Genomic DNA, 27,870 nt, shown 5'->3' with positions numbered 1-27,870 from the left:
GTACCTAAAAAACAGCAAACGGAAACGTTAAACTAGTCCGCTTTTTAGTTAACAGGTGTGTGCCGAACTAATCCCTTAAAAACCATTGAACAATTATATCTAATGGTCTTGTTTCTTCTCTGTCTCGTCCCGTTTTTCCCATTTCTCCCCTACAGAAATCAGTTACGAAAACGTGACCCCATGTGAGCCGAATCCCTGCGGATCGAATGCCGTCTGCCGTGAACAAAACGGAATCGGATCATGCCAATGTCTGCCCGAACACTTTGGTGATCCATATCAAAGCTGTCGCCCTGAGTGTATTCTGAACTCTGACTGCCCCTCGAATAGGGCCTGCACGCAAAATAAGTGCAGGGACCCATGTCCAGGAACATGCGGAGCTAACGCCGAATGTCAAGTGGTAAACCACGTACCGTCTTGTAGTTGTCGTATTGGATATTCCGGTGATCCTTACAGATATTGTAACGTTATTCCTGAAAAACGTAAGAAACCCGATGATTGCCTCTTTCCAACATGTTTCCTTTACCCAAAAACCTCTTGTGTCTTTAGCTGTTCGCTTGCAAGTACCAACGAATCCGTGCCAACCATCACCGTGTGGACCGAATAGCCAGTGTCGCGAACTTAACGGCCAAGCTGTGTGCTCTTGTCTCGAGGATTACATAGGTTTGCCGCCATCTTGTCGGCCAGAATGTGTTCTAAGCACAGAATGCCCAATTGATAAGGCTTGCATTCAACAAAAGTGCAAGAATCCATGCGAGGGAACTTGTGGCTTGAACTCGGAGTGTCGAGTTCGAAATCACAGTCCTCTTTGCTCATGTCGTCGTGGATACACGGGAGATGCCTTTACCAGGTGTTTCCCCATTCCTCGTAAGAATATAAATCCCATCATCCAAAACTCAGTTCTTAACAATACTCCCAATAATTTTGTAGCCCCACCACCATCGCCACCTGTGGTAAGATACGAAGCAGATCCATGTTCTCCCTCACCATGTGGACCGAATTCTCAATGCCGTAACCAAAATAACAGAGCTTCTTGTTCTTGTTTGGCCACTTACATCGGGGCACCGCCAAACTGCCGCCCTGAATGTACAATCAGTGCTGAATGTGCTAGTGACAAGGCATGCATTCGTGAAAAATGCATTGATCCATGTCCAGGGTCGTGCGGTTTTGGTGCCGATTGTAGTGTAGTCAATCATACTCCGATTTGTGTCTGCCCTGTTGGGTACACTGGTGATCCGTTCACCAGTTGTTCTCCAGCACCAACTCCACCTGCTATACGTAAGATTTTTCAATTTGTCTGGTATTTTTTCGTTTGCTCAACAAAAGCTTTGATTAGGGGAAAGAATTGATCCTTGCGATCCATCGCCATGTGGAGCTAATGCGGAATGCTCAGGAGGAATATGCCACTGTTTGCCAGAATATCATGGAGATCCTTACAACGGATGTCGTCCTGAATGTGTGCTTAACTCGGATTGTTCGAGAGACAAAGCATGCGTTCGAAGCAAGTGCATAAATCCTTGCCCGGGAACTTGTGGAACGAACGCCATTTGTGAAGTCATCAACCATATTCCGATGTGTAGATGTCCCGAAGGAACAGCTGGAAGTGCATTCGTTCGATGCAGTGCCGTCACAAGTAAATTTTATTCTTCGTCAACGTATTTTGCGGAACCTGAAACAAATTTTGTTTTTCGTAATATTTTAGGACCTTTACCAACGAACCCTTGTCAACCAAGCCCTTGTGGCCAGAACAGTCAATGCCGGGTAGTAAACCAACAGGCTGTCTGTTCTTGCCTCAAGAATTACATCGGAAGTCCACCCTTGTGTCGCCCTGAGTGTACATCAAACTCAGAATGTCCACCGACTGAAGCATGCCTTAATCAAAGGTGCCGAGACCCATGTCCTGGTACATGTGGAATCGGTGCTAGCTGTGTTGTGGTTAACCACTCGCCATTTTGTAGCTGTCCTGAAAGATTCAATGGCAATCCGTTTGTTCGATGCCAGCCTATAAGTAAGACGCAATTAAGCAATCTTTGACCAGTGATCTAAATTAAACTCTTCAATATTAGTTGATGAACCAGTTCGTGATGTCGTCGACCCATGTCGCCCATCTCCGTGTGGACCTTACTCTCAATGTAAGGCCATTGGAGAAGCACCATCTTGTTCGTGTCTTGAGAATTATATTGGACGTCCTCCAACATGTCGACCAGAATGTGTTACGAGCTCGGAGTGTCCGAGCAATCTTGCTTGCATCAATCAGAAGTGTAGAGATCCTTGTCCAGGACGTTGTGGAGTGAACGCAGAATGTCGCGTTGTTAGCCATGCGATCATGTGCATTTGTATACCTGGTTATATTGGAGATCCGTTCATTCAATGCGATGTTCCCAAAGTAGCCCAGATAGAACATATTGATCCATGTCATCCAAACCCGTGCGGTTCCAATGCCGAATGTAAACAAAGAAACGGAGCTGCATCATGCCAATGTTTCGCGGACTACTTTGGTAATCCCTACGAAAGTTGCCGTCCAGAATGCGTACAGAACTCTGATTGTCCATCGAATAAGGCTTGCATGCAAAATAAATGCTTCGACCCTTGTCCAGGCACTTGTGGCCTCAACGCTGATTGCCAAGTTATGAATCACGTGCCATCATGCAACTGCATCACAGGATACACTGGGGATCCTTACCGATTCTGCAACCAGCCATCTCAACGTAAGAAAATTGTATAGATTATACGAACTCGACCCGTTTTAACAAAATAACCCCCTCTAGCTTTGATCAAGGAATATGTGAACCCGTGCCAGCCAACACCATGTGGTCCCAACAGTCAGTGTCGCGAAGTAAACGGTCAAGCTGTTTGCTCTTGTCGTCCTGAATATGTTGGATCACCGCCATCATGTCGACCGGAGTGTACTATAAGTTCAGAATGTGATGCCACTAAAGCCTGTATCAATCAAAAGTGCAAGAATCCTTGTGAAGATAGGCCATGTGGAAATAATGCGGAGTGTCGCGTTCGTAATCACAGTCCTATTTGCACTTGTAGATCAGGCTTTACAGGAGATGCATTTACACGGTGCTTCCCCATTCCACCACGTAAGGGATTTTTGGCATTTTGTTTTTATTCCAAAATTACATCTCAATTTAATTAGCTGCTCCTGAGATCCTGAAGGAAGAAATCCGCGATCCTTGCCTGCCATCGCCATGTGGTCCCAATGCTCAGTGTCGAAATGTCAATGGAGTCCCATCGTGCTCATGTCTCGCTACTTACATTGGAGCTCCACCAAATTGTAGGCCTGAATGTACCATCAATGCGGAATGTCCAAGTGATCGAGCTTGTATTCGAGAAAAATGTGTCGATCCTTGTCCAGGATCGTGTGGATTGAATACTTTCTGTAGAGTGATCAACCACACACCATCATGTGCTTGTATTGAAGGATTCATAGGCAATCCGTTCACAAACTGCCATCCAAAGCCACCAGCACGTAAGAAGTTTTGCCTTCCCATTGTCTGCAGTTATTCTTTAGCTTTCCCTCTCTTCATCTATAGCAACTTCGCCACCTGTACTCGACGATCCATGTAATCCATCACCCTGCGGCGCAAATGCCATTTGCAATAATGGGCGATGCACCTGCATACCCGAATATCAAGGTGATCCTTACACAGAGTGTCGTCCAGAATGTGTTCTCAACGCTGAGTGCCCACTAAATCGAGCTTGTCTGCAAAACAAATGCAAAGATCCTTGTCCTGGAACTTGCGGAACTAACGCCCTTTGTGAAGTTAACAATCATATTCCAATGTGCAGGTGTCCCGAAGGAATGTCGGGCAACGCCTTCTTCGAGTGTAGACCAGTTCCAAGTAAACAATCTCATTTTTCACCTGAGTCTGAATCGTCTTTAAATCTTTTTTGCTTTACAGAACCAATTGCTAGTAACCCATGTCAGCCATCTCCGTGTGGTCCAAACAGTCAATGCCGAGTTGTTCAAGAAACAGCAGTTTGCTCCTGCATTCCCGAATACATCGGAAGTCCACCTCAATGTAGACCCGAATGTACGACAAACTCTGAATGCTCACTTAATCAAGCTTGCCAAAATATGAAGTGCCGTGATCCATGTCCCGGTACTTGCGGATTTAATGCTAAGTGCAACGTTGTTAATCATAATCCATTCTGTAGCTGCCCCGATGGTTTCTCTGGAAACCCATTCGTTCGTTGTGAACGGATAAGTAAGTCACCTTCAACCTTAACTTCATTAGTCTCCAGAACTTCATGTTTTATTTTATAGTAATACCAGTAAGAGAAGTTAAGCCTGTCAATCCTTGTATACCAACACCATGTGGACCTAACTCGGAATGCCGTGTTTCGGGTGACAGTCCATCTTGCTCTTGTTTACCTTCTTTCATTGGTTCTCCACCGTCTTGCCGGCCAGAGTGTGTATCCAATTCAGAATGTCCCACAAATTTGGCATGCATCAACCAGAAATGCGTTGATCCATGTCCAGGGCTCTGTGGAAATAATGCCGAGTGTCGTGTTGTTTCTCATACAGCCATGTGTATTTGTGCTGCAGGCTTTACTGGAGACCCATTCAGCCAGTGCAATGAGATTCAAATTAGGGATGAGCCATTAAACCCATGTAATCCAAGTCCGTGTGGAACCAATGCAAAGTGTGAAGAACGTGGCGGAGCAGGATCGTGTCAATGCTTGCCCGAGTACTTTGGTAATCCCTATGAAGGTTGCCGACCCGAATGCATTCTCAACTCAGATTGTCCATCGGACCGAGCTTGTCTTCAAAACAAATGCAGAGATCCATGTCCAGGAACTTGTGGACAAAATGCGGAGTGTCAAGTAATCAACCATGTTGCTTCATGCAACTGCTTCTCTGGATACACTGGCGATCCTTATCGCCTTTGCAATATCGAGAAAGAACGTAAGCTTATACCAGTCTTCCAAACCGCGAACCTAGCTCATTTACATTTATGTCATTTAAAGCCCTCAAAGAGTACGTCAATCCATGTCAACCATCACCTTGCGGACCAAATAGTCAATGCCGTGAGATCAACAGCCAGGCCGTTTGCTCTTGTCTTCCAGAATACATTGGAAGTCCACCAGCTTGTAGACCTGAGTGTACAGCTAGTTCAGAATGTCCTGCTGATAAGGCGTGTGTCAACAGAAAGTGCGTCGATCCATGTCCAGGAACATGCGGCCAGAACGCCGAATGCCGTGTACGAAACCACAGCCCGATTTGTTCATGCCGAAGTGGCTTCACCGGTGATCCATTCCAACGTTGCTTTAATATTCCTCGTAAGAAAATTTACCTTCAACATCCGAGTTCCATTTTCAGTCACGTATTTTATTTAGCTCCTCCACCTCCGGTAAGAGATGTCTATCGTAACCCATGTGTACCATCACCATGTGGTCCGAATTCGCAATGTCGAGAAATCAATGGTTCACCTTCTTGCTCCTGTTTGTTAAGTTTCATTGGTTCCCCACCTAATTGTCGTCCAGAGTGTTCCATTAGTTCGGAATGCCCTACGAACCAGGCTTGCATCAATGAGAAATGTCGCGATCCTTGTCCAGGCTCATGTGGAGTGAATGCTAATTGTAATGTTGTTAATCACACTCCAATTTGTACTTGCTTCGAAGGTTATATTGGTGATCCGTTCACGATATGCAACCCTAAACCTCCTCCTGTGGAACGTAAGTTTTATCTTTGATGACCTTATTCCCATGTATTAAGTGAATTCTGCACTTTAGCTGAAGTATTTGAAGAAGATCCTTGCAACCCATCACCATGTGGACCAAACGCAATCTGTAACAACGGTCAATGCACGTGCATAGCGGAATATCACGGAGATCCGTACACAGGTTGTCGACCAGAATGCGTTTTACACACCGATTGTCCAAGAGACCGGGCCTGTATAAAACATACCTGTGTTGACCCCTGTCCAGGAACATGCGGCCACAACGCCATTTGTGAAGTCATGAATCACATTCCAAACTGTAAATGTCCCGACGGCATGCAAGGCAATGCCTTCATTAGTTGTTCACCTAGTCCAAGTAAGATCGAATCGATAGTTAAAGTTAACCACATCAATAAAACCCTTCCCTTAGAACTTGAAATCACAAATCCTTGCCAACCTTCACCATGTGGTGCGAATAGCAGATGTCAAGAAATCAATCAGCAAGCTGTTTGTTCGTGTCTGGAACAGTTCGTTGGAAGTCCACCGTTCTGTCGTCCCGAATGTACTACCAACTCCGAGTGTTCTCTTAGTCAGGCTTGTCTAAACCAGAAATGCACAGATCCGTGCCCGGGTACCTGTGGCGCCAATGCCAAATGCAAGGTCGTCAATCACATTCCATTCTGCCAGTGTCCCGAAAGGTTCTCTGGCAATCCGTTCATCAGTTGTCAGCGTATAAGTAAGCTTTTCACTTCACCGTGCCATGATCCTATTATAACTCTGTGTTCGCTTTTAGTTGAACCACCACGCGATGTACCTAAAGCACCTTGCACACCGTCTCCATGTGGACCATACTCGGATTGCCGAGTTGTTGGTGAATCACCAGCATGCACTTGCATTGCCAATTACATTGGATCTCCACCAAATTGTCGACCGGAATGTCTCACAAGCTCAGAATGCCCAAGCAATCAAGCTTGCATAAGTCAAAAATGCAAAGACCCATGTCCAGGTTTGTGTGGATCTGGAGCTGAATGTCACGTACTTAGTCATACACCAAGTTGCCTTTGTCCAACTGGATTCCAAGGGGATCCATTCGTTCAATGTGTGGCAGTAAGGATTACGCAGCTGGATCAAGTTGATCCATGTCAACCAAGTCCATGTGGATCAAACGCTGAGTGTATAAGAAAGAATGAAGCCGGAGCATGCCAGTGTCTGCCAGAATATTTCGGAAACCCCTATGAAGGATGTCGTCCAGAATGTATACTTAACTCGGATTGCTCGTCAAACAAAGCATGTCTTCAGAATAAATGTAGAGACCCATGTCCCGGAACCTGTGGACAAAATGCAATTTGTAACGTTGTCAATCATATTCCTTCATGTGTTTGTATTACTGGATATTCTGGTGATCCATACAGATTCTGTCAGCTGGAACGCGAACGTGAGTCATCAGAAAATTGTTTTCCTCGTACCCATTCATAAACTGTTTTCAATATTTTAGCCATCAAAGAGTATGTTAATCCATGTCAGCCTACTCCTTGCGGACCCAACAGCAAATGCCGGGAAATCAACTCCCAAGCTGTCTGTTCTTGTCTACCAAACTTTGTGGGTAGTCCACCAGTATGTAGGCCTGAGTGCACGATAAGTTCAGAGTGCCCCACAGACCGTGCTTGTATCAACCAGAAGTGTCAAGACCCATGTCCCGGTACATGTGGAAATAATGCTATCTGTAGGGTTAACAACCATAGTCCTATATGTAGTTGCAAGTCTGGATACACGGGTGACGCTTTCACAAGATGTTTCCCCATACCTCGTAAGTTATTCACGTTTTTTTAAGCCCAAAGAGCGTTTTCGAAACGTCTTCTAATTATAGCGGCTCCGCCTGTCATAGTTCAAAGAGAACCTCAAGACCCTTGCGTACCTTCTCCTTGCGGACCTCATGCACAGTGCCGTACTATCAACCAATCTCCTTCGTGTTCATGCCATCCAAACTACATTGGTGCTCCACCAAATTGCCGCCCAGAATGTTTGATAAACGCAGAGTGCCCAAGTAACCAAGTTTGTATTAATGAAAAATGCCGCGATCCTTGTCCAGGATCATGTGGAAATGGTGCAGTTTGTAATGTAATTAATCATACACCAAGTTGCACATGTCCCGCCGGATACACTGGTGATCCATTCACCTTCTGTCGACCAGAACCTCCGCCAGCACGTAAGGACTCGAACAAAGTTCTGAACTTTATTCCCTACTTACCTCATCAATTTTTAGCACCTGTTCTTGATGATCCATGTAACCCATCACCTTGTGCTGCAAACGCAGTTTGCAACAACGGACAATGTACATGCATAGCTGAATATCATGGGGATCCCTATGCTGGATGCCGTCCAGAATGTGTTCTTAACAGCGATTGTGCTCGTGACAGAGCTTGTATCCGCAGTAAATGCGTTGATCCTTGCCCTGGAACGTGCGGTACAAACGCGATATGTGATGTCATCAATCATATACCGATGTGCAGGTGCCCTGAAGGAATGGCTGGAAATGCATTCGTGCAATGCTCCCCAGTTCCACGTAAATACTCGGAAACCACGAAAGCCTATCAAAATTCTAACATCTTAATTCACTTTTTAGCTCCAATTATCCAAAACCCTTGCAAACCGTCACCATGCGGTCCAAATAGTCAATGTCGGGAAGTCAACAACCAAGCAGTTTGTTCTTGTGTGCAAGGATTCATTGGCAGTCCACCAACGTGTAGACCAGAGTGCACAGCCAACCAAGAATGTCCTTCCAGTTTAGCTTGCGTTAATCAAAAATGTCGGGATCCATGTCCAGGATCATGCGGCCGTAATGCCAAGTGTTCTGTAGTGAATCACAATCCGTTCTGTACCTGTCTTCCACACTTTACGGGCAATCCGTTTGTGGCTTGTCAAGAAATTATTGAACGTCCTGCAGATCCTACTCCAACCGATCCATGCAGACCATCGCCATGTGGCCCCAATTCTGAATGTCGAAGTATTGGAGAAGCTCCGTCATGTACCTGCCTCGAAGGCTTCTTCGGAAGCCCACCATATTGCAAACCAGAATGTGTTTCCAACTCAGAGTGTACAAGTAACCTCGCTTGTATAAATCAACGTTGTAAGGATCCATGTCCAGGAGTTTGTGGATTAAATGCAGAATGCCGAGTCGTCAGTCATACGCCGATATGCGTTTGTAGCCCTGGTTTTTCAGGTGATCCATTCAGCCACTGTGATGTCGTGAGACAACTTGCTCCGGAATACGTAAACCCTTGCAATCCAAGCCCATGTGGACCCAACGCAAATTGCATTGAGCGCAACGGCGCTGGAGCTTGCCAGTGCTTGCCCGAATACTTTGGAAATCCTTACGAAGGTTGCCGTCCTGAATGTGTTCGCAACTCCGATTGTCCGACAAATAAGGCTTGCGTGCAGCAAAAATGCAAAGACCCTTGTCCTGGAACGTGTGGACAGAATGCTGAATGTAATGTTGTCAACCATTTGCCAACATGTAACTGTTTCGTTGGATATACAGGAGACCCTTACCGCTATTGTAATATTCCTGCTGAACGTAAGCTCCTTTTCTCATCCGCCTCCGAATTGAAATTGACTTTTTTCAATCCCTTTAGCAATAAGCCATGAATACGTCAACCCATGCCAACCTTCTCCTTGCGGTCCAAACAGCCAGTGCCGCGAGGTAAACCAACAAGGAGTTTGTTCGTGTCTTCCAGAGTTCATAGGAACTCCTCCATCATGTAGACCAGAATGTACCTCGAGCTCTGAATGTGACGCCGATAAGGCTTGCATCAACCGAAAGTGTGTCGATCCATGCCCTGGAACCTGTGGACAGAATGCTGAATGTAGAGTTAGAAACCACAGTCCAATCTGTTCCTGCAGAAATGGTTACACCGGAGATGCCTTTGTTAGATGCTCGCCAATACCACGTAATGGTTACTGCCTTTTCTTATATAATCCAACTTTTGAAACTGACTTTCTTATAGCACCGTCACCTCCACGAGATATCGAGGTTTATCGCGATCCTTGTGTACCTAGTCCTTGCGGTCCAAATTCTCAGTGTCGAAACACTAATAATGTTCCTTCCTGCTCTTGCCTACCCGATTTTATTGGTGCCCCACCAAGTTGTCGCCCAGAATGTACCATTAATTCGGAATGTGTCAGTAACAAAGCTTGCATTCGCCAGCATTGTATCGACCCATGTCCCGGATCGTGTGGCTTTGCTGCCACATGTAACGTCATCAATCATACACCAAGTTGTACGTGTCCAGTTGGATACACAGGAGATCCGTTCGTAAGCTGTCAACCCTATCAAGCACCTCGTAAGGCTTCTTTGGACTTTTCAATCTTAGCCGCAGAAATACTTAATATTTCGTTTTTAGCACCTCTTCGAATAGAAGAACGTGACCCTTGCAACCCTAGCCCTTGTGGCTCAAATGCCGTATGCCAGAACGGTCAATGCTCCTGCATTGCTGAATACCAAGGAAATCCTTTAGTTGGTTGCCGCCCTGAATGTGTTTTGAATTCGGATTGTTCGCGCGATCGTGCTTGTATTAGAAGCAAGTGCCTAGACCCATGTCCAGGAACTTGTGGTGCTAATGCTATATGCGAAGTGCACAACCACATTCCGATGTGTCACTGCCCCGAAGGAATGACAGGCAATGCTTTTAGTCAGTGCATTCCAGCCGAAGGTAACTATTCACCAAACAAAATCTGACGTAAACAATTTCTAACACTAGATGTCATTTTTTAGTTGAACTTTTTATCAACCCTTGTCAACCATCTCCGTGTGGACCTAACAGCCAGTGCCGTCAGGTCAACATTCAAGCAGTATGCTCGTGTCTTCCAACATTTGTTGGAAGCCCACCAACATGCCGCCCAGAATGTACCACCAACTCTGAATGTGCACAAAATCAAGCCTGTCAAAATCAGAAGTGTCAAGACCCTTGCCCAGGAACGTGTGGTCAATATGCCAAGTGTTCTGTGGTAAACCATAATCCTTTCTGCTCATGCCCGGAACTCTTTACAGGAAACCCGTTCGTTCTGTGTCAGCGAATAAGTAAGATTTGTAGCTTGTCACAAAAGACTTTTTTAACAATAAGGTTTCTCCCAGTAAAACGTGACCCAGAACCAACGAATCCATGTCAACCATCACCATGTGGACCAAACTCCGAATGTCGCAACATCAATGGATCGCCGTCATGTTCGTGCTTAGAAAACTTCTTCGGAAGTCCACCTAACTGCAGACCAGAATGTGTTACTAATTCTGAGTGTCCAACGGCACAGGTTTGCCGTAACCAGCGATGCAGAGATCCTTGTCCTGGCTTGTGTGGTCAAAATGCTGTTTGCCGAGTGATTAGTCACACTCCAATGTGTACCTGTGAAATTGGCTTTACGGGTGATCCGTTCGTACAATGTAATGTTGTGCGAGCTAGCCCACCAGAAATTGTTGATCCTTGCAATCCAAGCCCTTGTGGGGCATTTGCTGAATGTCGTCAACAAAACGGTGTTGGCTCTTGCCAATGCTTACCAGAATATTTTGGAAACCCTTACGAAGGATGTCGCCCTGAGTGTGTTCTTAACTCCGATTGCCCGTCCAACAAAGCTTGTCTTCAAAATAAATGTGGTGATCCTTGTCCAGGAACTTGTGGACAGAATGCCGATTGTCATGTGTTAAACCATCTTCCATCTTGTGCGTGCAGAATTGGATACACTGGAGATCCATACCGATTCTGTGCAATAGAAACCAAACGTAAGCCTCTTAATCCCTATGCTCCCAAGCTTATTAACCCAGTAAATACTTTTTCATCAATAGCCGTCATTAAAGAATATGTCAATCCTTGCCAACCATCACCATGTGGTCCCAATAGTCAATGCAGGGAAGTGAACGGTCAAGGTGTCTGTTCATGCCTCCCGAACTATATAGGTACTCCTCCAGGTTGTCGACCAGAGTGTACAATTAGCTCTGAGTGTAGTCTTGACAAAGCGTGCGTGAACCAAAAGTGTGTAGATCCATGCCCAGGAACATGCGGAACTAACGCCGAGTGTCGTGTTCATAACCACAGTCCGTTGTGTTCGTGTAGAAACGGTTTCACTGGTGATCCATTCACCCGTTGTAACCCTATACCACGTAAGACTCTTAAATATAACCCCGCCCCGTAACCTTACTAAGCCAATCTTCTTTCGTACAGCACCTCCTCTAATAGTTGTTCCTGAAAGAATTCGAGATCCTTGTCTGCCCTCACCTTGTGGTCCCAACTCACAATGTCGCAACTTGAACGGACAAGCATCGTGCTCTTGTCTGCCAAACTTCTTTGGAGCTCCACCAAATTGCCGTCCAGAATGTTCATCGAACGCTGAATGTGCCAGTAATTTGGCTTGTATAAACAACCGCTGCATTGACCCATGTCCAGGTTCTTGTGGTTTGAGTGCACAGTGCTCAGTTATCAATCACACACCTATTTGCTCATGCCTACAAGGTTATGTAGGAAATCCGTTTACATCCTGTCAAATCGCCCCGAAACGTAAGATCTCTGAAATCCTTCCTTCATAAATAGACTTTTATATATGTCCAATCTTTTAATTTTTGCTTTAAAGCGGAACCTCCAGTTTTGGATGACCCTTGCAACCCATCACCATGCGGTAGCAATGCTATCTGTAACAACGGTCAATGTACTTGCATTGCTGAATATCAAGGCGACCCTTATGTTGGGTGCCGCCCGGAATGTGTTCTAAGTACAGAATGTCCTTCAGACAAGGCGTGCATTCGAAATAAATGCACGGATCCTTGTCCAGGAACTTGTGGACTTAGCGCAATATGTGAAGTTATCAACCACATTCCGATGTGTAGATGTCCGGAAAATATGAATGGAAATGCTTTTGTGCAGTGTAATCCGGTTCAACGTGAACCAGAAGTCCAACACCCCTGCAATCCAAGTCCATGCGGTCCCAACTCACGCTGTCGGGAGTTCCAGGGCAATGCAGTTTGCTCTTGCATTGAAGGATTCATTGGAAATCCTCCAACGTGTAGACCTGAATGTACTAGGAACTCTGACTGTTCGCTTTCAATGGCTTGTCAAAACCAGAAATGTATTGATCCTTGTCCTGGAACTTGTGGACTAGGAGCTAAGTGCACAGTTGTTAATCACAATCCATTCTGCACCTGTCCTACGGGATTCACAGGAAGTCCATTTATACGCTGTCAACAAGTAATAGCACCAGTGCGAGATGAACCTAAAAATCCATGCCAACCATCACCTTGTGGACCGAACTCTCAATGCAAGGCAGTTGGAGATTCTCCATCGTGCTCATGCCTCCCGGAGTTCATTGGATCACCGCCCAACTGTCGACCAGAATGTATCACCAACTCCGAGTGTGCTAGCAACAAGGCTTGTCTCAGTCAGAAATGCAAAGATCCTTGTCCAGGACTCTGTGGAATCAATGCGGAATGTCGAGTCATCAGTCATACGGCCATGTGTATATGTGCAGAAGGATTCACTGGAGATCCGTTTAGTGGATGTTCGCCTAAGCCACCACTTGCAGATGAAACAAGACCATGTGATCCAAATCCATGTGGAATCAATGCCGAATGCAGAGAGGTCAACAATGCTGGATCGTGTCAATGTCTTCCTGAATACTTCGGAAACCCTTACGAGGGATGCCGTCCTGAATGTATTCAAAGCTCTGATTGTCCTTCGAATAGAGCTTGTGTTAACCAAAAATGCAAAGACCCTTGCCCTGGAGTTTGCGGTCAAAATGCTATTTGCAATGTCATCAATCACTTGCCTACCTGTGATTGCTTGTCAGGATATACAGGCAATCCATATCGCTTCTGTTCCATTCCAGAGAAACGTAAGTTCTTCAAAAATAAAAACACAACAAAAGACACGTCGAATAATATTATCAACATTTTTTAGCGATCATCAAAGAGTATGTTAACCCGTGTCAACCAACGCCATGTGGACCGAACTCTCAATGCCGTGAAGTTAATGAACAAGCTGTTTGCTCATGCTTGCCTGACTTCATTGGAAGTCCGCCAGCATGTCGACCAGAATGTACAACAAATTCGGAATGTCCCTTGGACAAGGCTTGCAAGAACCAAAAATGTGAAGATCCTTGTCCAGGAGTTTGTGGAACTAATGCCGAGTGCAGAGTACGAAATCATTCACCTTTGTGCAGTTGTATAAACGGCTACACAGGGGATGCATTCACAAGATGCTACCCCATACCTCGTAAGCCCTTATATATTTTATTAAGAGACCGTAACTGAATTTTTCCTTGAAATAGCTCCTCCACCACCAAAACGCGATGAATATCGAAACCCTTGTGTACCTTCGCCGTGCGGACATTTTGCAGAATGCCGTGATATCAATGGCAGTCCGTCATGTTCATGTCTTCCAACTTATCTAGGTTCGCCACCAAATTGTCGCCCCGAATGTGTCGTCAATTCAGAGTGTCCAAGTAATAAGGCTTGTATTTCACAAAAGTGCACCGATCCTTGTCCTGGATCTTGTGGCTTCAATGCCGAATGTAGTGTCATAAATCATACTCCTATCTGTCAATGTACACGAGGTTTCACCGGTGATCCATTTACATCCTGCCACCTGATACCTGCAGATCCTATAACACCGGAGCCAACTGACCCATGTAATCCGTCACCTTGTGGAGCAAATGCTGTTTGCTTGAACGGCCAGTGCTCTTGTATACCAGAGTACCAGGGAGATCCTTACCTCGGTTGCCGTCCAGAATGCGTTTTGAACTCAGATTGCCCAAAAGATAAATCATGCATCAGGAGCAAGTGCACAGACCCATGTCCGGGCACTTGTGGAGCAAATGCCATCTGTGAAGTGTTTAATCACATTCCAATGTGTCATTGCCCTGAAGGAATGAGCGGAAACGCTTTTGTTCAATGCTCTCCCATACCACGTAAATACCTGGAATTCATTTCCCGACTTCATTTGCTAAAAGTTTTTCATGTTTCAGAACTAGTTAGACAAAATCCTTGCCAACCATCACCATGCGGTCCAAACAGTCAATGTCAAGAAATCAATGAACAAGCAGTATGCTCATGTTTGCCAGACTATATCGGTAGTCCACCTCAATGTCGTCCAGAATGCATCTCAAACTCAGAGTGTGCTCTTAACAGAGCTTGCCTTCAAAACAAATGCAAGGATCCATGTCCGGGATCCTGTGGAGTAAATGCCGAATGTTCGGTGGTCAACCATAATCCAATTTGTCGCTGTAGAAGTCGGTTTACTGGAAACCCATTAGCAGCTTGTCATCCAATACCAAGTGGGTTTAACTTTAGCCCTGTGTTCCTTTCCATATTTCAAACGGTTTTTATTTTAGTTGAACAACCACAAGAAGATTTCAAAGATCCATGTCGTCCCAACCCATGTGGACCCAACTCAGAATGCCGTCCTAATGGTCAGTCTCCATCCTGCTCCTGTCTGTCCCAGTTTATAGGTTCTCCTCCTAATTGCCGACCTGAATGCGTTGTTAATTCGGAGTGTCAAAGCTCTAAGGCTTGCATTGGACAAAAATGCAAGGATCCATGTCCAGGAGTGTGTGGAAGCAACGCTGAATGTCATGTGATAAATCACACTCCAATGTGTGTATGTAGCGCAGGCTTCAGTGGTGATCCATTCACATTCTGTGACACTGTTCGTCAAGATCCCCCGGAAATCATTAGCCCATGTGAACCTAGTCCATGTGGAGCTAATGCCCAATGTACGGAAAGAAATGGAGCTGGAGCATGTCAATGTTTACCAGAATTCCTTGGAAATCCGTATGAAGGATGTCGCCCAGAATGTGTTGTTAACTCAGACTGTCCATCAACAAAATCTTGTATTCAAAGCAAATGCAAGGACCCATGCCCTGGAACTTGTGGCCAAAACGCTGACTGTAACGTTGTCAACCACCTGCCGTCATGTACATGTATTCCCAACTTTAGTGGCGATCCATACCGATTCTGTAGCCCAATAAAAGAACGTGAGTGGTTCTTTAAAGTCTTTCCCGAATCGAGACTTACGAAATTTATTCCATTTCAGCCGTTAGAGAATATGTCAATCCATGCCAGCCTTCACCTTGTGGCCCTAACAGCCAGTGCCGCGAGGTGCAAAATCAAGCTGTATGTTCGTGCCTTCCAACTTATGTCGGAAGCCCACCTGCTTGCAGGCCCGAATGTACAACTAGTTCAGAATGCGCTTTCGACAAAGCATGCATAAATCGCAAATGCACCGATCCATGCCCGGGCTCATGTGGACAAAACGCCGAATGTCAAGTTAGAAATCACAGTCCCTTATGCTCGTGTCGAAACGGATTCACAGGAGATCCATTCACAAGATGCTTCCCGAATCCACCGCCTCCACCAATCAGGGATGTTCAACCGTACCGCGATCCGTGTGTGCCATCGCCATGCGGTGCGAACGCACAGTGTCAAACTATCAACGATCAGCCATCTTGTTCTTGTCTTCAGTCATACTTCGGTTCTCCACCCAACTGTCGTCCGGAATGTGTCATCAATGCCGATTGCCAATCAAGTATGGCATGTGTTCGCGAGAGATGCATCGATCCTTGTCCAGGTTCATGTGGAAACTTTGCCCTTTGCAGTGTTATTAACCACACACCGATATGTACGTGCCCAGTCGGTTATACTGGCGATCCTTTCACCAACTGCGTTATTAAACCTCCGACTCCAAGTAAATTTACACTTACTGTTCTCAGACCCAATCTAATATTTCCTTTCTCAGAGCCTCCAGTTCTTGATGACCCTTGTAACCCATCGCCCTGTGGCGCTAACGCTCAATGCTCTAATGGCCAATGTACTTGCTTACCAGAATATCATGGTGATCCTTATTCCGGTTGTCGTCCAGAGTGTGTCCTTAATTCCGATTGTTCTCGCGATAAGGCTTGCATCAGAAGCAAGTGTGTCGATCCATGCCCAGGTACATGTGGCCTCAGTGCCATTTGTGAAGTCAACAATCACATACCCATGTGTAGGTGTCCAGATGGAATGACTGGCAGCGCTTTCACTCAATGTTTGCCAATCCCAGGTAGCCGAAGAAACTATCTTCTAGGTAAACGTAAACCCTTAACTTTTTTCCATTTTCATTTAGCTCCACCTCCTGGTAACCCATGTCAACCATCTCCTTGTGGACCGAACAGCCAATGCCGCGAGGTCAACCAACAGGCCGTTTGCTCATGTGTCCCCGGATACATTGGGCGTCCACCATCGTGTCATCCAGAGTGTTCCATTAATTCCGATTGTCCATTGAACCAAGCGTGTCAAAATCAGAAATGTCGTGATCCATGCCCAGGCACATGTGGCCTTAATGCCCTTTGCAACGTTGTCAATCACAATCCATTCTGCTCGTGTTTGAATGGTTATTCAGGAAATCCATTTACCAGCTGCCAACGTCTACCACAACCTCCTATTCAGCGTGAACCGACAAACCCGTGTATTCCAAGTCCTTGTGGACCGAATTCACAATGTGAACAAAGAGGTGAATCACCTTCTTGTTCATGTCTACCAAGTTTCATCGGAAGCCCACCAAACTGTAGGCCGGAGTGTATATCATCATCGGAATGTTCCAGCAATTTGGCATGCATCAAACAAAAGTGTACAGATCCATGTCCGGGCCTGTGTGGACAGAACGCCCTTTGCCAAGTTGTCAGTCATACACCATCATGTGTTTGTTTAGAAGGCTTCGAAGGAAATCCATTTACACAATGTAGTCCACGCAAACCTCAATTAAATGAAGAAATCAATCCGTGCAATCCAAGTCCTTGCGGAGCAAATGCCCGATGCGAAGACCGAGGAGGAGCTGGATCATGCCAGTGTTTGCCTGAATACTTCGGAAATCCCTACGAAGGTTGTCGACCAGAATGTGTTCTAAACTCTGACTGTCCGTCCAACTTAGCTTGTGTGAATCAAAAGTGTAGAGATCCATGTCCTGGTACTTGCGGCCAGAATGCCAGGTGTAATGTTATAAATCACTTGCCAACGTGCAGCTGCTTCGACGGATATTCAGGAGATCCTTACCGCTATTGTTCAGTTCCAGCAGAACGTAAGAGTTTTGAATCTTCATGCCCTGGCACTTAATTCACTTAAGCACTATTTTTTTCTATTGTAGCTGTTAAAGAATATAAGAACCCTTGTGCACCATCACCTTGTGGCCCTAATAGTCAATGTAAGACAGTAGGCGAACAAGCTGTATGTTCTTGCCTGGCAAATTATATTGGTAGTCCGCCTACTTGTCGACCCGAATGTACCTCCAACAACGAATGTCCCCAGGACCGGTCCTGTATTAACCAAAAATGTGGTGATCCTTGTCCTGGTACATGCGGTACCAACGCCGAGTGTCGGGTGTGGAATCATAGTCCGTTGTGCTCGTGTCGCGCTGGTTTCACCGGCGATGCTTTCACACGTTGCTATGCCATTCCACCTCCTCCACCACAACAGGAACCATATCACGATCCATGTGTCCCATCACCTTGCGGACAATTTGCAGAATGTCGAAATCTAAACAACCTAGCCTCTTGTTCATGCCTTCCAACCTTCATTGGTCAACCACCCAATTGTAGGCCGGAATGTACATTGAACTCTGATTGCCCAAGCGATCAGGCTTGTTTGCAGGAGAAATGTAGAGATCCTTGTCCGGGATCTTGTGGTTTTAATGCTATTTGTAATGTTCGTAACCATGTTCCGATGTGTACATGTCCAACAGGCTACGAGGGTAATCCCTTCGAAGCCTGTTCGCCAGCACCACCACCAAGTAAGACCGATAGTAAAAATGTCTCCAAGAGTTCAAAAGTAACCGTTGCTATTAATTATTTAGAACCACCACTTGCTGAAGACCCTTGCAATCCATCGCCATGCGGGCCAAATGCTATCTGCAATAACGGCCAGTGTACCTGCATATCAGAATATCACGGAGATCCTTACGTCGAATGTCGCCCCGAGTGCGTTCTTAACTCGGAATGTCCTCGGGATAAGGCATGCATCCGAAATAAGTGTGTCGATCCTTGTCCGGGAACATGTGGCTTAAATGCCATCTGCGAAGTCAATAACCATATCCCGATGTGTCATTGTCCAGTTGAGATGACTGGCAATGCATTTATTCAGTGTTTGCCAACTCCAAGTAAATCAGACTCAGACTCAAAGTTAGGTATCCCTGAAAATAACCTCAAACCCTTTTTTGCAGAGCCCGTCATTGAAAATCCATGTAATCCCTCACCGTGTGGTCCCAATAGCCAATGTCGCGATGTCAACCATCATGCTATTTGCTCGTGCCTGCCGCAATTCATAGGTTCACCACCGGGCTGTAGACCAGAATGTGTTACCAACTCTGAATGTCCTGCTAATCGCGCTTGTATCAATCAAAAGTGCCAAGATCCATGTCCAGGTGTTTGTGGACGCAATGCATTGTGTAGCGTGATCAATCACAATCCACATTGCTCGTGTCCTTCCGGTTACACTGGAAGTCCGTTTATTGCTTGTGAAATAAGAGGTAGTGAAACGGTCTTCATCTTACAACGAGACAATTCCTATAAATGTACCCCCTTTCTAGTTGAACCACCAATCGTCAAGAATGATCCTGATCCATGCTATCCATCACCATGTGGACCAAATTCAAAGTGTGTTAACTCCAATGGAAGCCCGTCGTGCTCTTGTCTTCCCGAATTCATCGGTGCTCCACCTCAATGTCGCCCAGAATGCTTATCGAACTCAGAGTGCTCAAGTGATAAGGCTTGCATTCGCCAGAAGTGCGTTGATCCGTGCCCTGGCTTATGCGGTCTTAATGCTGAGTGTAGAACATTCAATCACGTACCCAATTGCGTTTGCTCGTCTGGTTTTATCGGTGATCCGTTTACCAGATGTGATGCGGTACAGGAACCTATTCGAGATCAAGTCGAACCCTGTCATCCGAATCCATGTGGTAGCAACGCCGAATGCCGACAACATGGCTCAATTGGGTCCTGTGTTTGTTTACCGGATTACTTCGGTAATCCTTATGAAGGATGTCGTCCAGAATGTGTCCTTAATTCAGATTGTCCATCGAACAAGGCATGCGTTCAACAGAAGTGTGTTGACCCATGCCCTGGAACTTGTGGCCAAAACGCTGAATGCCATGTTATAAATCATTTACCATCATGTACCTGTTACCAGGATTACACTGGTAATCCTTTCAGATTCTGTTCTCCAATACCAAAACGTAAGAAATATCCTTTCTACAAGAAATTCGATTTTAAAACACTCTCCTCCATACTCCTTAAAGCTATTCAAGAATATGTGAATCCTTGTGTCCCGTCGCCTTGTGGAGCGAATAGCCAGTGCCGCGAAGTCAATCAACAGGCAGTTTGTTCTTGCTTGCCAGAATTTATAGGCAGTCCACCATCATGTAGGCCAGAATGTGTCCTAAATACCGAATGCCCTCTCGACAAAGCTTGTATAAATCAAAAATGTGCTGATCCATGTCCAGGAGTATGCGGACAAAACGCCGAATGCCGAGTTCACAATCATAATCCAATATGTTCCTGTCGATCAGATTATACTGGAGATGCATTTACAAGATGTTATCCTATTCCACGTAAGACGACTCAACGATTACCAAAGCCTCTCAGTACTCAATTTCTTCCTTTAGCACCCTTGGACCCGTTACCTGAACCTGTTCGTGATCCTTGCATACCGTCGCCATGTGGACAATTTGCGCAGTGTCGTAACTTGAACAATGTTCCGTCTTGTTCTTGTTTACCAAGCTACCAAGGAACCCCACCAAATTGCCGTCCGGAATGTAGTGTTCATTCTGACTGTCCCACAAACTTGGCTTGTATAAACGAAAAGTGTCGTGATCCATGTCCTGGATCATGCGGTATATCTGCAATATGTAATGTTCTCAATCATGTTCCGAATTGTGTTTGCGCAACCGGCTACACTGGAGATCCATTCACAGCCTGCAGACCTATACCAATTCAACGTAAAATTGAAAACTTCAATTAGTTGATCCTTTCCTCATACAGAATATTTCCCTTACTAGGTGAGCCTCCAGATCCAACAGACCCATGCAATCCATCACCATGCGGTGCCAATGCCAACTGCAACAACGGAATTTGTACTTGCATCCCCGAATATCGTGGAGATCCTTACTCCGGATGTCGACCTGAGTGTGTTCTTAACTCAGATTGTCCTCGCGACAGAGCTTGCATGCGAAGCAAGTGTGAAGATCCTTGCCCTGGTACTTGTGGCACGAACGCCCAATGTACGGTACAAAACCACATACCAATGTGTTCTTGTCCAGAGGGAATGACCGGAAGTGCATTCATACAATGTGACAAAATACCTGCACCAGTTGTTACCAATCCATGTTATCCATCACCATGTGGTCCGAACAGTCAATGCCGCGAAATCAACCAACAAGCTATATGCTCATGTGTACCTGGCTTCTTCGGTACGCCACCATCTTGTCGTCCAGAATGTTCAACCAACTCCGACTGCCCATTGGACAAATTCTGTTTGAATCAAAAATGCAAAGACCCTTGTCCTGGAACATGTGGTATGCGAGCAGAATGCATCGTCCGCAACCACAATCCGATATGCAGTTGTCCACCAAGGCATACCGGAAATCCGTTTACAGTCTGCCAACCCATAAGTAAATCATTTACCTACTTCTTCCCCGATCCCTATTTTACAATATCTATTTTAGTTGAACAACCAGCTCGCGAACCACCAACTCCTCGAGATCCATGCAACCCTTCACCTTGCGGTTTCAATGCCAAGTGTGAAGCTCAGAACGATGACTACAAGTGCACTTGTCTACCAGAATTCATAGGTGCACCACCAAATTGCCGTCCAGAGTGTGTTACCAATGCCGAATGCCCCTCAAACAAGGCATGCATTCAGCAAAAATGTGCCGACCCATGTCCTGGATCTTGCGGCTCTCAAGCCGAATGCAAAGTGATAAGTCACAGCGCTATGTGCTATTGTCCTCAAGGAATGACAGGTGATCCATTTGCTGCATGTGTCCGTCAGAGAGACCCACCAACAGAGGTTGCTGTGCCATGCAGTCCATCACCCTGCGGGCCTAATGCAATTTGTAGGCCAAGAAACGGCATCAGTCATTGCCAGTGTTTGCCAGATTACTTTGGCAATCCCTACGATGTCTGTCGTCCTGAATGTACCAGGAATTCCGATTGCCCAGCTGATAGAATTTGCGAGAGTAATAAGTGTAGAGATCCTTGTCCAGGTACATGTGGTCAAAATGCTTATTGTCGTGTCGTGAATCATGTTCCAAATTGTGAATGTGACTTTGGATATATCGGAAATCCCTACATTGTTTGTAGGAGACCACCTCCTGAACGTAAGGATATATTATTTTTTCGAAAACTAAGGCGAACTTATGTTAACGCTTTTAAAAACTTTAAGATTATCTTAGCCTTGCTAACCCTAAATAAGCTTTTATGGTCCAAAAACGTCAATCTAAACGTTGCTCTTAATTTAATAAACCCTAACAATTTAATAAGTTTCTTGTCTCTGACTGTGCTTAAGGGAAAGCATAAAGAGCCTTAGGTTCTCCCGCTTAATTTTAAGATAATCTAAATGCTCGGTCAAACCTCAAAGATGATTTCAAAGTGTTAAATTTATCAAAATAGGAATAACAGAAGCTTTTATAGTCTAACCTCGTAGGCGCTTTTTTATGTCTCAAAACTTTTTAAATACCTTTTGCCTAAATTGCAATGTCAATCTTGAAACTCCTTCTATAACCCTTAACCAATTTCCTTGCACATCTAACCTCACTTAACATGCAAAATTTTGACGAAATCAAAATCATCAATAATCAAATCAACACAAAATCCACAGAAATAATCACGCAATACGTAAATCCTTGTCAACCATCACCGTGTGGACCGAATAGTCAATGTCGCGAAGTAAACCAACAAGCTATTTGCGCATGCCTAGCCGATTATGTTGGAAGTCCGCCACTTTGCCGTCCAGAATGCGTCGTCAGTTCTGAGTGTCCAACTGACAAGGCTTGCATTAACCAAAAATGCGCCGATCCATGCCCTGGATCATGTGGTATCAACGCCGATTGCCATGTTCGTCAACACAGTCCAATATGTTCATGCAAAACGGGCTTTACTGGGGAAGCCTTCACTAGATGCTACCCAATACGTAAATACTTTCAAATTTACTTTCAGCTCTCAGAATCTATATCCCTCCTTCCACCTTCTATAGCACCCCCTCCTAAGGAACCTATTCGAGTTATAAACGTGTGCAGTCCTTCACCATGTGGACCATATTCTCACTGCCGGGAGATCAACAATTCACCATCGTGTACATGTCTTCCAAACTACATCGGATCACCGCCATATTGCCGTCCAGAGTGTACCATTCACTCAGAGTGCCCCAGCAACTTGGCGTGCATGAACGAAAAGTGCCGTGATCCATGTCCAGGATCGTGTGGATTCGACGCCATTTGCAATGTCATAAATCACACGCCAAGCTGTTCATGTCCAGAAGGTTATATTGGAAATCCATTCACGAGTTGTCGTCGTGCTCCGCCACCACCAACAGTTATTTTGAAAACACCAGTCGATCCATGCAACCCATCGCCATGCGGTTCGAATACCGTTTGCAACGATGGACAGTGCTCTTGTATTCCCGAGTATCACGGTAATCCGGCTATTGGATGCCGTCCAGAGTGTGTATTGAATAGTGACTGTCCAAGAGATCGTGCTTGTATAAGAAACAAATGCGCTGATCCTTGTCCAGGCACGTGTGGAAGAAACGCTCTATGCGAGGTGAACAACCACATTCCAATGTGTAGATGCCCTGAGAAAATGACCGGTAACGCATTTGTTTCATGTGAACCGGTTAAAGGTAAATCCCCTGAAAAGTACCCTCCTTACATTAGTCTGACCCTTTTCTCGGCATTTCCAGATGAAATCCCAAGAAACCCTTGCCAACCATCACCGTGCGGACCGAATAGTCAGTGCATAGAGCGAAATGGCAATGCCATTTGCTCTTGTGTTACTGGCTACTTTGGAAGCCCGCCTAATTGTCGCCTTGAATGTTACACCAGTTCAGATTGTAGCCAAACTACAGCTTGTATCAATAACAGATGTGTTGATCCATGCCCAGGTCAATGTGGTTTATATGCTATATGCCAGGTTGTGCAACACAGAGCACATTGTGAGTGTTCTCCTGGCTATGTGGGTAACGCTTACACCCTTTGCAAGAAAATAGGTAGGATTTAATAGTGTGTCCATTTCCCAAGAAACCCATTTTAACCTTTGGTTTTGATATTTAAAGAATACCGCCAACCTCTGCCACCACCTCGCGAGGTAAATCCATGCCTTCCATCACCTTGTGGCCTCTATTCCGAGTGTCGCAACGATAACGGTCAGGCTAGATGCACCTGTTTATCCGAATATGTCGGGCAACCACCCAACTGTCGCCCAGAATGTAGCAGTAACGACGATTGTTCCAATAACTTAGCATGCATAAATCAAAAGTGCCGCGATCCTTGTCCTGGATCGTGTGGATTGAACGCCGAATGTATAGTCACGCTACACATACCGCATTGTGTGTGTCTAGCGGGACTTACTGGCGATCCATTCTATCGTTGCACAGATATACCAAGTAAGCTCCCATAATTAGATGGGTCTTCAAGAACGTTTCCTAATTCCCCATTTTTTTTTAATCTTTCATTCCAGAACCACCACCAACTCCAAAGGAACCTAAGAATCCATGCTACCCATCACCGTGTGGAATCAACTCTGAATGTCAAGTCAGAGGTGATAGTTTCACTTGCGAGTGCGTAAACGACTACATTGGCAATCCCTACGAAGGATGTCGGCCAGAATGTGTTGGAAATTCGGAATGTTCCGCCAATAGAGCATGCATACGATACAAGTGTGCTGATCCTTGTCCAGGAACCTGCGGAATAGAAGCAATCTGTACAATTCATAACCATATACCAGTGTGCTCTTGCCCAGCTGGAATGACTGGTGATGCCTTCAGACAATGTACGCCAGTTGTTCGTAACGAAGAACCACAAAAGTCCAGTGATCCATGCTATCCAAGTCCATGTGGAGCGAACTCCATTTGCAAGACTGTCCGAGGAAATGCTGTTTGCGAGTGCTTGCCTGGTTACTTTGGAAACCCAATAGGACAAGGATGCCGCCCAGAATGTACACTCAGCTCTGATTGTGCGAAGAATCTGGCTTGTGTGAACTCGAAGTGTGTCGATCCATGTCCAGGAGTTTGTGGCTACGGGGCACAATGTCAAGTGGTCAATCACAATCCAATATGTTCGTGCCCGAGCTTGATGATTGGTAATCCATTTGTCGAATGTCACACACCTACTGTAAAGGAACCAGTCGATCCATGCAATCCATCACCATGCCGAAGCAATGGAAACTGTCGAGTGATCAACGGAGCTGCAACATGCACATACCCCGAATGCGTGACCAACGAAGAATGTCCAAGAGATCGAGCATGCGTCAATCAGAAATGCCGAGATCCTTGCATAAACGCTTGCGGAGTCAATGCTATATGCAGTGTCATCAACCATAAGGCACTTTGTACTTGTCCAACTGGTTATTATGGATCTCCATACAATCAGTGCACACCACAAATGGACGTCGTTGTTGTGCCACAACCAGAATGCACATCGGACAATGACTGCTCCAATGACAAGGCATGCATCAACCAGGAATGTAAGAATCCTTGTGAACAGGCAAACATCTGCGGACAAAACGCCAAGTGTCACGTCCAGCTGCATCGTCCTCTATGCGTCTGCAACGAGGGATTCACTGGAAACGCTCAGACATTCTGCCACGTAGTTGGATGTCGATCAGATGATGAATGTCCTGCGAACGAGGCTTGCATCAACAAAAAATGTACCGATCCTTGTCTGTACACACAGTGCGGAACATTGGCTACTTGCAGGGCCGACTACAATCACAAGGCCCGTTGCTATTGCCCTGAAGGATACCGCGGTAACCCTCAAGTTCAATGCGTGAGACCAGAATGTACTCGTGACGATGATTGCGCCTTCCATTTGGCCTGCCTCAACGAACGCTGTGAAGATCCATGCAATTGCGGTGCTGGCGCTCAATGCCGAGTTGACAATCATCGTGCTCTGTGTAGATGTCCCCCGGGATACAGCGGAGACCCAACACAACAATGCAAGATCGTTATACAAAAGGAAACACCTCAATGCACCGTGGATGCCGATTGTCCAAGCAAGTACGCTTGCTTCTCTGGAGAATGTAAGAACCCATGTTTGGTAACCAAACCTTGTGGAACTAACGCCATATGCTCGGTTGTGGATACGCTTCCACTGCGCACCATGATGTGTCAATGTGAACCAGGATACATTGGTGATGCCGATGTTGGATGTCGCAAAGGTAGGCATCATTCCGATCCATCAAGTTCTTAACTCAACAACTTGAAAGTTTATTTTTATTTAACATTTTCAGGGGTGCCAATGTTCAAAGATTTGTTTTGTACATATAAACCTATTCCAGTGCACCTTATTTTAAGATCACAGTTCTCTAACTCTTAATTTTTTTCCAACACTTTTTCTTGAACTCATTGGAGCAAATTCTGATTGTTAAATTTGTATCTTTTCACTTAACAGAACCACAAAAAGATCAGGGTTGTAGATCACATGAAGACTGTGCCGATACGGAAGCTTGTCGAAATGGAGATTGTATGAATCCATGTCTGGATGGCACGCCATGTGCCAGGACTGCTGAATGCTTAGCGCAAAAACATCGTGCTGTGTGCTCATGCCCCAGTGGTTTATTGGGAGATCCGTTCGTAAATTGCTATGAGGAACCGAAGACAGTTGTTGCCGGTTGTACTCATGATTCGGATTGTGCTCCATCGACAGCATGTATCAACAGACGTTGTCAAGATCCATGTGCAGAGGGTAACCCATGTGCAGGAAACGCTGAATGCCGAGTGTCCAACTACAGACCGCTGTGCTTCTGTCCAGCGGGATGGGTTGGAGATCCACAAGTTCAGTGTTATAAACGTATGTATTCATTTATCTAAATTTTGTCCGAACCCATCTTAACGATCTTGATCACTTTTATCCACAGCTGAATGTAAGACAAACTCAGAATGTCCCTATGACAAGGCATGCATCAATGAAAACTGTGTCAATCCATGCACTTTCGGTTCTGTTCGATGTGGAAGTGGCGCCCAATGCCAGCCTCAAAATCATCAAGCTGTTTGCGTGTGTCCAGCAGGAACTCAGGGTAATCCCTTCGTTTCTTGTATTGCTGGTCACTGTCAGTACAATGAAGATTGTGCCGATCATGAAGCCTGCGACCGTTTGAACCGCGTGTGTAGACCTGTTTGCGACGATGATACATGTGCCGTAAATGCCATTTGTACTGGACGCCGACATCAACCACAATGTGTATGCCGCCAAGGAATGACTGGAGATCCGTTTGTGGAATGCGTGGGCTTCACAGAACCACCAAGGCCCAAACCAGAGTGCGAAGTGGATTCTGATTGTCCAACTCAGGTGGCCTGCATGAACAATCGCTGTGCCAATCCATGCGCCGTGCCAAATGTGTGTACACCGCAACAAACTTGCACCGTGCTCGATACACTTCCATTAAGAACCATGATTTGCAAATGTCCAAGCGATATGGTCACAGACAACTCAAGGAATTGTGTGCCAATTAAACACGATGTCATCTCAGGATGTCAAGTTAACGAAGAATGTGCTAACTCTGAGGTCTGCCAACAAGGACACTGTATTGAAGCTTGTCGTCTAGATCGTTGTGGTTTGAACGCCCAATGTAGATCCAAGGATCACTATGCACAGTGTACTTGTCCAATTGGCTACGAAGGCAATCCAAGAGTTGAATGTAATCCAATCGGTAAGTCAAGAGTTTTTCCCTCTTAAGAGAATTCAAAACTTAAAACATAAAATTTAACAACTTATTTTAGATGGTAAGACTCCAATAAGAATTCCAAGTGCAGAATGCTACCGAAATGAAGATTGCTCAAGTGATCAGAAATGCCGCAACGAACGCTGCATCAATCCATGTTCCGAAGATCCGTGCGGACGTGGAGCCTACTGCCATGTAGAGAATCGCATAGCAATTTGCAGATGTCCTCCAGGATATAACGGTGACGCTAGAGTTGCTTGTATACCAC

General features: G+C 45.6%; 1 protein-coding gene across 1 annotated transcript in view; it reads left to right on the top strand.

Annotated features, from left to right (window-relative positions):
- LOC129949052 (uncharacterized) overlaps nt 1-27,870 on the top strand; it is a 176,961-nt gene that overhangs the window by 144,028 nt on the left and 5,063 nt on the right. Inside the window, 49 exon segments of the mRNA XM_056060263.1 lie at nt 156-479; nt 547-864; nt 928-1,275; nt 1,334-1,630; nt 1,700-2,005; nt 2,064-2,705; nt 2,766-3,086; nt 3,143-3,475; nt 3,540-3,848; nt 3,909-4,214; nt 4,274-4,915; nt 4,978-5,289; nt 5,347-5,685; nt 5,743-6,045; nt 6,100-6,405; nt 6,463-7,104; nt 7,165-7,476; nt 7,537-7,875; nt 7,933-8,232; nt 8,293-9,243; nt 9,302-9,616; nt 9,674-10,009; nt 10,070-10,378; nt 10,441-10,746; nt 10,801-11,439; nt 11,503-11,817; nt 11,879-12,211; nt 12,285-13,538; nt 13,604-13,918; nt 13,974-14,612; nt 14,670-14,978; nt 15,036-15,677; nt 15,737-16,387; nt 16,439-16,741; nt 16,805-17,755; nt 17,822-18,463; nt 18,527-19,198; nt 19,259-19,903; nt 19,967-20,278; nt 20,333-20,665; nt 20,726-22,045; nt 22,546-22,857; nt 22,921-23,565; nt 23,626-23,931; nt 23,998-24,327; nt 24,402-26,099; nt 26,333-26,731; nt 26,799-27,590; nt 27,661-27,870. Coding sequence (XP_055916238.1) covers nt 156-479; nt 547-864; nt 928-1,275; nt 1,334-1,630; nt 1,700-2,005; nt 2,064-2,705; nt 2,766-3,086; nt 3,143-3,475; nt 3,540-3,848; nt 3,909-4,214; nt 4,274-4,915; nt 4,978-5,289; nt 5,347-5,685; nt 5,743-6,045; nt 6,100-6,405; nt 6,463-7,104; nt 7,165-7,476; nt 7,537-7,875; nt 7,933-8,232; nt 8,293-9,243; nt 9,302-9,616; nt 9,674-10,009; nt 10,070-10,378; nt 10,441-10,746; nt 10,801-11,439; nt 11,503-11,817; nt 11,879-12,211; nt 12,285-13,538; nt 13,604-13,918; nt 13,974-14,612; nt 14,670-14,978; nt 15,036-15,677; nt 15,737-16,387; nt 16,439-16,741; nt 16,805-17,755; nt 17,822-18,463; nt 18,527-19,198; nt 19,259-19,903; nt 19,967-20,278; nt 20,333-20,665; nt 20,726-22,045; nt 22,546-22,857; nt 22,921-23,565; nt 23,626-23,931; nt 23,998-24,327; nt 24,402-26,099; nt 26,333-26,731; nt 26,799-27,590; nt 27,661-27,870 — 24,183 coding nt within the window.

This window comes from Eupeodes corollae, chromosome 3 (assembly GCF_945859685.1).
Source record: "Eupeodes corollae chromosome 3, idEupCoro1.1, whole genome shotgun sequence".
NCBI classification, from domain to species: Eukaryota; Metazoa; Arthropoda; class Insecta; order Diptera; family Syrphidae; genus Eupeodes; species Eupeodes corollae.
Note: the sequence above shows the minus strand (reverse complement) of the source record. Positions and strands in the feature narration are given on the sequence as shown.